At 34.8% G+C, this 11853-nt stretch overlaps 1 protein-coding gene across 2 annotated transcripts; it reads right to left on the reverse strand.

Moving 5' to 3' along the window:
• Nucleotides 1–1220: 1220 nt before the first annotated feature.
• Nucleotides 1221–11448, reverse strand: EMB2739 (embryo defective 2739). Of its 2 annotated transcripts, XM_011026646.1 has the most exons (9): nt 11396–11448; nt 9547–9584; nt 4296–7639; nt 3172–3354; nt 2946–3072; nt 2491–2576; nt 2111–2310; nt 1956–2033; nt 1221–1864 (listed from the first exon to the last, which is right to left on the reverse strand). In XM_011026646.1, the coding sequence occupies exon 3, from the start codon at nt 7325–7327 to the stop codon at nt 4343–4345; it is 2985 nt and encodes a 994-aa protein (XP_011024948.1). In that variant the 5' UTR covers nt 7328–7639; nt 9547–9584; nt 11396–11448; the 3' UTR covers nt 1221–1864; nt 1956–2033; nt 2111–2310; nt 2491–2576; nt 2946–3072; nt 3172–3354; nt 4296–4342. The 2 variants fall into 2 exon arrangements, with proteins under 2 accessions (XP_011024948.1, XP_011024947.1); XM_011026645.1 differs by lacking the exon at nt 2491–2576 and having other exon boundaries at nt 1956–2310.
• Between the last annotated feature and the right edge of the window lie 405 nt (nt 11449–11853).

The following is an 11853-nucleotide window of genomic DNA, read 5'->3' on the forward strand; positions in this document are numbered from 1 at the left end:
AAAAACTGAATAACAACCCAATGTTGATATGTTGTTTTAAGATTACGATAACTCCATAAAAATAAATTGAAATAAATCATGAAGCTAGTTCATAAAAATTATATTTTTTTAAATTATTTTTTTTACAATATGATAGATCATTTTTTATTTAACAATATGGTAGGAAAAAAGTAGATCTTATAAACACTAATATAATGTCAGGATGTTTTTGGAGACTATAATAACTCTTTATAAAGAAATTTAAAATAAATAACAAAATCTAATTTTTAACTGAATTAATATTAAAATAATTTTTTTTTTTAAAAAAATACATATATAGCATCAAGGGATGATAGTTTCAACTTTCATCTGAGTAAAAAAAAAAATCTTCGGAAAATTACTCGAATGAATTATATATTTTACTGATATTAATAATAAAAAATATAGAGCATTAGAAAATTATTGTAACACTAAAAAGAGTTTACTGTAATTTATGATATTGATGGCATTCATCAAATCAATTGAGAAGTCTAGGCTTATAGGTAAAATGATATTTTCCAGTGAATCCAATAGTTATTCTTCTCACTTTCAATAGGGATACAAATATATTTACAACTTTTTTTTAAAAGGTGAAATACATTCACTGTACTTAAAAGAAAACAATCAAATAGGTTGCCAGTTTTTTTTTTTTTTTTGAGATTTTAATTTGTTTTGCATGGTTAAATTACTAACTTATTCTTTTATGTTTATTTTTATGGTACAATCATGAAATTACTAACTTTTTAATCTCATGCTTCAACATTCAATATTTTTTTTTGAAAATTAATTTCATGATTTTTTTTTAATTTTATTTATTGTCATGTTATTTTGATCTTGTAACCTAATATAATTTAGTAAGTTAATTATATAAGCTCAAGTTTTTATTTTAATAAATAATTGCTATTGTTTTTTGTATGTTTGATTTTTATTTTTCAATTTAGTTTTTCAATATTTAATTAATTAAAATTTAATCAAGATATTTCTAAATTTATTACTCTAATCAAATGACTAGAGGTACATGTTTAATAACTTAGCCTAAGTTGACATTATTTTTTATTACTGTTTTTTTAATCGATATTGAATTTTTCTTTTTTAAAATGTGTTTGTGTGAGCAGAATATATTTGTTTTTATCCAGCCTGAAATGGATTGCAGGTTACATGCCTAGTTATTAACTTCAACGGATAATGCATGCGCTACTTGATTAATAAAAAACTCATCTTCTCCAAATTTATTTATATTCTTGAAATTTGAAGAAATTATAACTACACAATCAAAGAATTTAGGATTCGTTCTCTCCCTCGCTGACATTTCAGCTACAACAATCAAGGGAAGAAAAGGCTATGCGTTCCATGTCTGAGACAAAACTAACAAACCACGCAAAATCATGTCCTCTCCAATCAACGCAACAATTTGTTTTTGCTTGGAAAAAGAAATACCAGTGGCACAAACGTCAACAAAGTTCTTATCGAGGGTGATTTGATTTTGTCTATTTGTGTTCTCATGAATGTGATTACACCGATTTGAATGGCGAGCGAGAGAACTGGAGGAGGAGGAGGTGGTGATCTCTACCCTGTGTGTGTTCATAGCTATGAGTCGGTATCTGGAATCCTAATGGGTCAGGCATCTAAAAATCCATATCTGCCATGCGCTTTGATACTCATTATTAGGACCATGCGCTTTCTCCCAGAGGTGAGGATCCATCTTTTCCGCAAACCATCAAGCAACCAGCTGAAGGGAAAAAATCTAACAGCGGAATGTGCCCTGACAAACTACACTGCTGGCAAATTTATTTCAGCAATCCTCAGTTACAAGGTGCTCCACCTTCATCAGGATTTGTTTAAAAATCTTCAGAAAAATAGACCAACAATTGGAAGACAAAACAATTAGGTCAATTCACTCAAAAGAACAGGAGCAAAATGGTGCAAGAAACTACTACCTTTATGTTTATCCATGCATTACACTACGAAGACAAGTTCGTTAGAACCATGCTGACACGTCCTTTTCAAATATGTTTCTAGATTAAAACATTTCAAACCAGAAATTAATGCAGAAGGCCAAATGAAACAACAGCTAATGAAGTATGACACCCACCTGAACTTGCGTCTTAAAGGGTTCACACACCTGTAACTGAAGGTCAATAAAAAAACGTAATACTTGCCAGTGTCTATCTTATAGAAAATACTCTACAGTAGCTGCTCCTCATGACTCACATTTTGAGACCTTTGCTCGGCCTGCTCTAGCTTTTTGGCAGTCCCCAGTGTTATAACAATAATGGCATGCTCCTCGATCATCTGTTTAACAAATTTAAGAATTGAACATTGTCAGACCGCCAGATCTTACAAGGAAACGCTTGGGGATGATGCTACGCCTTGGTACCTTGAAATCTATGACAGTGATGACAACAATACGAAAACCAAATAGAAAATTGTTAGAACATCAAATTTAAGCTTGGCTCCAAGAAACCAACTCACCTTTTCATGCAGGAGGAACATTACAATCACAGCTAAGGAGCTACATTCCATATTGATCAGTGTATGTGGACTTGTATATCTTGACTCTGATAAATTCAAAAAAGCAAATCAAGATATGATCCACACAATCAAATAAAAAATAGATGCACACCTCACCAGTAACAGTAACAGCAGAATTTTATTCAAAATGAAAGGCAGTAGAATTTTGCTTGAACAATGACCGGACTTCATAATTATGAGCCTAGAAATTTCAAAAGAAAGCATGGACTAGTTCAACTAGTGATATAAATAAGGTATGAGAGTAACATTTCTAGAGGCCTGATAGGTGATATGATAAGCCTCGATTTTGAACAATACCAGAGATATATTAAGAGTTTACAAGGAGATTTAGCATAAGATATTCTATTACTGAATCATAAATCAGATATTGCAGTATAGTCATGAATGAAGCACACCTTTATTAGGCCATTACCACCACCAACCAAGATGCCTTGACGATTGCAGGGTACTCAACAAGTTACAACTAGCAATTGTTTCCTCTTTTATATGTAGTATGTACACATGCTTTCCTATATATGTCACCTGAAAGATGGAATTTAAATATCCTTGACATGGAAGGAAGCTGAAAACAAAACAAAATAAAATTATAGCACATCAGAGAGATAATACAATGAGACTCACGTAGGAACATCTGCTGCTTGAGCCAGGAAGGATGAGCCCATCTTATCCCAGAGTGTTGCTATTCATGAGCTGGGGGGCAAGTAATACAATTCCCTTCGCATCCATTGCATCTGAAAACTGAGGGTTCTCAGATGCATGAATGAAACCAGGCTAAACTGCATCAACATATGCTATCTCAGCCATCTGGGAAGCAGAAATTATAACTTTAAAAAATTTACAAGGGAAATGAAAATTCAACTTTCTTTCTAGCTAATTAATAAGGTCAAACAGTGCATAATTGGAGAGAATGGATCATAATGATGCAAGGATAATAAGACACCCCATAGCTATTGATCTCGGTGATGATTTGAGCGCCATGAAGAAAAAGGGACTTCATTAGACTATATCACATACTAAACTACTCAACTCGATTGTACAATTCATTAACTATGCAAGATCACTGTTTTTATCCATATAAAGTCGGAATTCAAGAATTTTAGTCAAACAACAGAAAGTTAATCACAGTGGACAAAATTATTTTCTGATAGGAATTGTTTAACTGAATTTAGTTGTCTTTTTGTGGTTTGTTGTACTTCTAACTAAAACAGCAGAAGAAAACTTGAATGCACCAAATGTCAAAGAGCTCAGTGTAAGCACTCTATAATGAGCTGCACATCAGCATATTTATTATGATTGTCCTGCCAGGAACTTCAACACACTAATCAGCTATTCAATATACTCTACACTTATTCTGATGTCTTCAAGAGCAGCGTAACAGCAAGATAGTCTAATCCATGCAAAAAGTTTCATAAACCCATGTCCTTGTGCTACATATAAACTTGACAGCTTCCAGTTGTTTGCAGTTGAATATTATTGCAGAAAGATCTTGACAAGAAAAAATGACAGTTGAAAACAATATTGTTAAATATGCTAAACTATGATCTAGTTTACAAATTCAGTCAGTATGGTTCGACCTACTGAATTAACACACCCATAATGAAATTAAAAAATAATAGTATTTGCACGCATGATATCATGCAGGAAAAAACTCCGATATGGCAATTCGACTTCTTATTGCAGAAACATAACTAAATTTAAACTACAAGTTTCACCATATCAAATAATTCAGAGGCTCAGCAGCTTACCATTAGAATGCAGAAACATCACTAATAACCCAATTCAGTCACAATGTCTATGCTGGTTTTTCACAAGAAATACTTGCAGAAAAGGTGCTTAAAATATTGGAGCCATTCATCCCCTGTGATTTAAAATAATTCAACAACCAGAGAATTGCAGAATGGTTTATCACAATCCCAACTGTACCGGCAACATTTCCATTCTCATTGTCAAATTTCTCTGAAAATTTAGTCAAGCTGTCAAATAGCTTTGAGGCATTAGAGACAACCCATGATGCCAAAACTGTAGCAGCAAAGTCCTGGAATACATCATCAGGCAGCAACATGATTGCCCCAACAAGCTCAGGTGTGGGAGCACGGCAAATGCACAATGTAAGAAGGCCTCCCACAGCAATGGCACTTGTATTTGCATCCAGCTCATTAGAGCAGAAAAATTTCAAAATGATCTTCTCCAGCTGAACCTTAGAAACAGCAAGCTCTGATCTGACCAAGCCCCAAAGCTTGTGCTGCTCTGAAGGATCCCAACTGAGAGAGTTCTTCATTAAGTGAAAAATATCTTCAGCACTCTCCCCAAATACAAAGAATCTCTTCAGACCAATTTCGAACTGCATTTCAAGAAGATCAGCATGATCCAACTGACTCACAAGGAACCTGATTATATCAATGTTGCCAACACATAAGTCGGCAAGATGACAGAAGATGCTGTAGAAGAACTTTGTCTTTTTTCTTTCACAAAGAAAACAAGAGGTTATGTCTAGAATGAATAGCTTTGACAGAGCTAAATCATCTTCTTTATGCAGGATGGTTCTTGAACGTTCAAGGAAACATTTGTATGCAGCAAAAGCATTTTTTACCAACATATTAACTAATTCCTTATCCATCTTAGATGTAGAAACACTGCCTTCGAGAAAATCTTGTTTCCTTCCATTCAGAATAGAAAAATACCCATCAACATGGAAGAGTAATAATGACATCCCTGAGTCACTTATCTTAGAAAAGTTATTGTTGATGATTGCATTTCCTGAAGAATCTGATATACATGCCTCATAAGCTAACCTTGTTGCATAAGATAGTAAGTGAGCTCCTACATGAAAACCATTCCTTGACCAGAATAGAAGCATTTCTTGCAACCGTTCATGCTGAGAAAGTATGAAGGAGCGTGCAATTAAGATTGTGGGTGAATGAATTCCACTGTCAGAAGGAACACTAATGCTGACATCAAAAGGAGCAAATAATCGATTGCCAACGGATTCAAATTGATCTGCAATTCTTGAAGATAAAGTTTCAGGGAAAGTTGAACCACATGTTGATGCTTGGCCATCAAGATTCAGAAATGAGAGAAGTATTTCCTCCAAAATCTGAAGCCCCATTCTATTTGACTTCTTCATAGCTTCTGCCAGATTCTGTGCTAAGCTCTCAATAGCATCAAATTGACTTTCAATGGTAACATTTGTTGGGCAAGAAGTAGTAAACAGGTCACCTGAAATGGGAATAGAAGAACCAGCAGGTTCTTTGCTAAGCCTTACTTCCACAATCTTTGCAGATTGTTGTTCCGGAGCTGGTGTTGTTATTGCAAGATGAGAAACATTTTGCAAACTCGAACATGACACAGAATGAGGAGGAAGATGGGCTGGTTGCAACTCATTACTTTCAATATTCAAACGCAATATTAACTTCGTAAGTCCCTCTCTTAGGAAAGGAGAAAGAGCATCACATGAAGTCAGAATATCCAGTGACCGAACCACTCCTTTTTGAACAAGCATCCTCATAGCTGATGACAAACCCCTTATAATGACATAATTACGGTCCTCTTCATAGTTTTCAGCAATAAACAATAAAAATTCAAGAAGAGAGTGAGTTATATCTATATATTTTGGTATTGAGCATACCATTAATAGCATTGCAGGCTCAATGTTCATTATGTTGTCAATTTTTTCGTCAAAAAAAAGCCAGTCATAAAATAAGGCCAGCTTCATATTAGCTTCAACATGTTTTTCTCTACAAGATTTTAGAAGCCAACCTATAACAGCCCATCTTGGTATAATGTCTGACTGAATAATTTCATTTGAAGGGTGGTGTGCACAACATATGAAGCGAATAATGTCAACTACAAGTGTCTCTCTCTCTTGTCCAAAAAGGAACTTCTTGGCAAACCACACTTGGTATCGCTTCTGATTCCCAAACTTCACATGCATGAGTAGAAACCTCAATTGGGTTTCCATCTCTGGAGTAATTCGAAGCAAAAAATACCGACTAGAAGTCCTAGAGCAGTACAACTGTGAAATATCTGAAAATCCTTCTGTCCTAAATTCACTTGGGTTCAACACCAAATCATTCCATATAGCTCGAAACTCAGGGACATGAACCAGATCACGAAGCAATCTAATAAGGTCCCTCCCAATCTTCATGCACAAATTAAATTGCTCCCTCAACATCTTGACACAAAACTCAATCTCCAATCTTTTCAACGATTCCATCTTAGCATAAGTCGATACCTTACAATGATCAGCTAATACCCGTAGATACACATACAAAGCACTAGTTAAAACAAATGGCGCATCTTCTACTAAACAATCCCATTTGCTTGAAAAAAGGGAGACCAACTCAAAGCACAACCACAAATTCCCATCACTAAAATCCCCACCAACAATCTGCCTCAACAAACACAGTAAGAAACCATCAAATCCCACTCCTAAAACATCAACCATTTCTTTAACAACCCAAACCAATTGATCCTTCACCGAATCAACTAACTTGCCATACAAATCATTAACAATTTTCACAATCAAACTAACAAACAAAGCATACCCATCAGTGACAATAGCATGAAGATGCCTTATATGCGTTTTAGCCAAATGGGGTTCGGTTAAAACCCCATAAAGAATAGCAAGATTGAGTCTGGAATATTCTTGAGGGCTTGGTATTGTTAATGGAAATGGGGGTCTTAGTTTTGGTTCAAGCTCCTCAAAGGCTTGCTTTAGAGAGAGTTCAAGCTCGTTTTTGGCCTCATAGGCAGTGAGTTTAAGCAGCTTTGATGCCATAACTAGCTCTCTAGTACAGTAACATTAAACAACAGAGAAATCAAATTTTGGGCAGGAGATGTTTATGGGGTTTACCTGTTGGCGGTGGAGAGGGGTTTCTAGAAGGTTTCCCTCTGTTGTGATGTTTGAATTTGAAAGTTACAGAGAGAAACTAAAGCAGTGATGGTGTTGAAGGAGACCGCAGTTTGGCGGCTTCGAGGGAGAATAAGAAGACGACTTGACGTTAGGAAACCAGCCTCCTCTCCTCTTAAGTTTTGATCGGGAAGCCTTCAGAGCACGGCGAAACCTCCAAATTAGTTCCCAATACTATAGCTAAGAATCAAATAAGTCCTTAAAATATTTTTCATCTCAATTAGGTCTCTAAAGTAGTTAAATTCTAAATTATCTTTTCTTTCTAAATTCTTCGCTGATTTTAACAGAAGAGGTAAAGGACAGTTAAAAAAGCGATTTCTGTGTGAAATTTTATGGCTGTTTGTGTGAACAATGTATAATGCTGGCTGGAGAAGGAAAAGACGAAGACAAGAAAAGTAGACCACAGGTCAAATCATCTGATTCCGAACCAAAGCTATTACCAAATCCGAAGCACTAAAAATGTAGTTTGCAGATTGATCGATGCATTTTCTATCTGTCTTGATGATGCCCAGAAAACGTCTTTTATGATATCAAACATTCGTATGTTCAACTATAATTGCCTATTGAAGATAAGCCCAGGATAAATTTGATGATCAAGATAGTTTTCTTCTTTTCACGAGTCCCATCGCTCTAAATAATGGCTCTAAAAGAATCGAACTTTCATTTCTTCACCGGAAGGTGCCAGGGCGATGTCAGACCATGAAAACCCATGGTCAAGCCCATGGTGAGATCATCTCCCACATCTTTACTGCTATATCTTCATTTGCTCTCTTCGAAACTACAAAGACGAGTGCTAATACAGCTTTTGGCCATGTATATCAAATTATGGATTGGCAATGGAAATGGCATGGATAAAGTTTACGCCTAAAGAACAGACTACTACTATGAGAGAGGACAAAAAAAAAAGGGAGGCAACCATCAAGGAGCCAGACAACTGTGAAAGTGACAATAACCAAGAAATTTCACAAGGCTAATTGCTGCCAAGCTGTTTCTGAAAGCCATAACATCATAGGAAATTTTATGTTGAAAGAAACAACTAATTGCTACCACAACTTCTATCCATCAGCTCAAAGGCAAGTGAAGGTGAAGCACAGATCCTTGTGAGCAGAACAAAGTTGATTTCTTGATGCTCTGAATAGAACAAATCAATATGATTTCCCACAATGTATCAAGCTCCCAGCACCCAGGAAAAGACCAAAGATGGCAGCACTACCAAGTGTGGTTTGTCCAATGTATCTGATCTTCAAAAGTCCAGGTACCTGAATTTTTCCAAACTAATTAATTAACTGATGAACACTTACAATGGAATACCAAGAAAAATGCATTGACTTCAGTTTAAACTCCTTTAACATAACATATCTAAAACAAGATAATCTGCATAAATAAACAAAAAAATTTTTCAAAATTTGGATAGTATTTTAATAAAAAAAAATAGCAGAAGAGGCAGATGTTCACTAAATGGGCAATGGGTAATCTTTTTGAAGGCATCCAGGACCATATGACACAGCTAGTAACAACCAACGGCCTTTGAGAGTTGTGAGTTTCACACAGTCTACTCCAGAAAGCAAACAGAGACACCCAGAATCCAACCAGTGGGGGCACAAGGAAACAGATCTTTCTAAGCATCTCAGGGGTGATTCAACTCACAGACTCAGCCCAAACAGAAAAATGAGGGTGACAAAAACCAATGCACACCATTATCTTCTGGCTGTTTCTGACCTTCTGTTTTAATTCATATCCATGGCAGGGGATAGAGGGGATGCACATAGTGAAAAGGAACATACAAGCATGAACTTAAGGGAAGCCATGATCATAAAATTTAAGTTCCAAGTTGATGCTCATTGTTCCATCTCTTTATAACTTTACACGTATACTTAAGCATGGAAATTACAAGTTAGAATCCACAATATGCAAAACATTAAGTAACATAAAATACCTCATTCACTTGGACTATAAATCAAAAGAAAAGGAAGACAACAGGGTACATATTCTATTTCAGTAAAGAACAATGAATGGTCAAGAGCAGGCATTTAATAATGTCTCCACACTCTAAAGTGTGAATTTTGGTATCAGGTCAGATGATGTACCTTATACCTTACTGCCTCATATGTTCCATAAACAGCACCTGCACAGAAATCATATATATTACCATATTAGATGGATAGTTGAAGCAAAACAAACTATAGTTTTAACAGTGAACCAAAGATTGAATATATAAGACTGGATTTGTATGAATTGAAACTATCTTACTGGTTTTGTATGAATTGAAACTATCTTATTAAGATTGTCCACTAGACAATGTTTCTTTTTTGCATATCAATGAGAAAATCAATGGTCATGGCTAGATATGATGTGCAAAAGCACACCCCAAGATAGTTAAAGTTCCATTGTGTAAACTGTACAAGCACACGCTTTTAACTTGCATCAAAGAAGTTAAGCTAGAATTTTGAATATTATGTTTTCCACAACCTTGTTCATGTTTCTAGACCACGTTGTTACCTAAGCAGGTAGGTCAATAACCCTACAGTTTTTCTATTTAATGTTTACATTGAGTTGTTGGCTACAAACTTACCTATCACTATGAAACTTAGAGCATGTTTGTTTAAGATGGAAATATGACTTTCACATGTACTACATTATTCTTCTGGTTTTGGACATGTACTTGTCATGGTAAACTTTTGTTCATATATCTATTTTTATTGACATGTGTTTGGCTATGAAATCTCCTATTATGATAAAATTGCATTTTAACGTTCTATTTTCAAGGGACATATATTGGTTATAAAACCTATGTCGATGTATTTTTAAACACATGATTGTCATTGGCTAAGCTGGCAACCTAATGTTCTAAAATTTCATACACAAATAGTTAATTACAATCTAAATAGAAGTAAAAATCCTTTATGTATCCATCAAACAAAAAAATTTATATGTTTAATTTGTGATAAATTATCTTTGGTAATAAATATAATTGATTTTCCTGTATCAATAATCATCTGAACAATTTCCAGTGTTGCTGAAAAATATTTTCTAGCTTATTTTCCATGTCACATCTAGACAAAGTAAAATATTTCATTTCATGAGAAAATGTTTTTGCAGGAAAATATTTGACGCAAAACAAACAGCCCCTTAAGCTACAATCTAGCTGTTTTATTTCTCTCTGCAATCTTCTTAAATTCAGTATGGACTTGTTGCTTCTTTATAAATCTTTCCCCGTACAGTACAATTAACAGACTTCGGTCACCATTCTCTTTAACCAACTCTAGTCCAACTATAATTTTTCCAATTCCATCAAACAAACACTTCTAGAGACCCTGCTATTTTAGTTACCAACAAAGGTTACCAACGCTATTTTAGTTAAACTTCTAAGTTGAAGAACACGGAAGCCTCTCAATTAAGAATCACGAAATCCACCACTATTACGCACCCGGCAATATCATCAAGGGCGTCCCCGTTTTGCAAGCTATTCCGTGACTTCCATTTAATACCTTCTTATAAATGAACCCCATCTGCACATCTCCTGAAATTTCAAGTCTTGATGTGCTAGAACCAGTCTTTTCATTAAAATCACGCCCTTTACAGTACTCCTAAAACCAGTCTACATCTAATGGTACATGATTTCTTTCACCAAAGCATTCCAAAGAATAGTGAAAAAATTGGCATTCAAACATCAACTTTTGCACTCACAATCAAGAAACAGTCCCTCGACCCCTCTTTCCCAAATCAAGGCGTAATACAATGGAAGTCGTAAATTTATAGGACAATTGATTTATGGATTTTGTGTGTTTGTATGAGAAGATAAATCGGTGGACTTTGGAAATTTAAATAACAACAACTTAGGGAGCATTAAAGAACCACGCCCATTAACAAGACGCGCAGGTATTGATAAAAACTAGAACAAGAAGATGTTTTAGGGTTTATGATGAGAGAACTTACCCACGGCGCCACCAATAGCACCTCCAACAGCAACGCCGGCAGTTATACGAGCCAGACAACTATCCCTCGCCATTTCGGGATTGCGAGTGTTTTTTAGTTTATGCAAGAATTTGATTGACCGATGTTTGAAACCTTATCGAGGTTTGTCAAGTTCTATGCAAGCAGTGGTGAGTGGCTTGTTTTTTACGGTCTCTTCTGATTGTAAGTGCTGTGGCGGTTTGAAATTGCGTTACAAACGCTTGTAATAAAAAAAAAATTAAATTTTTTATTTAAAATTAATTTTTATTATATTTTTGGATATATTATAAAAAAAATAATTTTAATATATTCTTAAATAAGAAATATTTTAAAAAATAATTATTATTACATTTTTAAAATATAAGTTGTTTTTCCTTATAATTTTTATTTTATTTATGTGTCTGCTACTTATTTTTATTTTTAGTAATTTTAAGAATTGT

This window comes from Populus euphratica, unplaced genomic scaffold (genome assembly GCF_000495115.2).
Source record: "Populus euphratica unplaced genomic scaffold, PopEup_1.0 scaffold44.1, whole genome shotgun sequence".
NCBI classification, from domain to species: Eukaryota; Viridiplantae; Streptophyta; class Magnoliopsida; order Malpighiales; family Salicaceae; genus Populus; species Populus euphratica.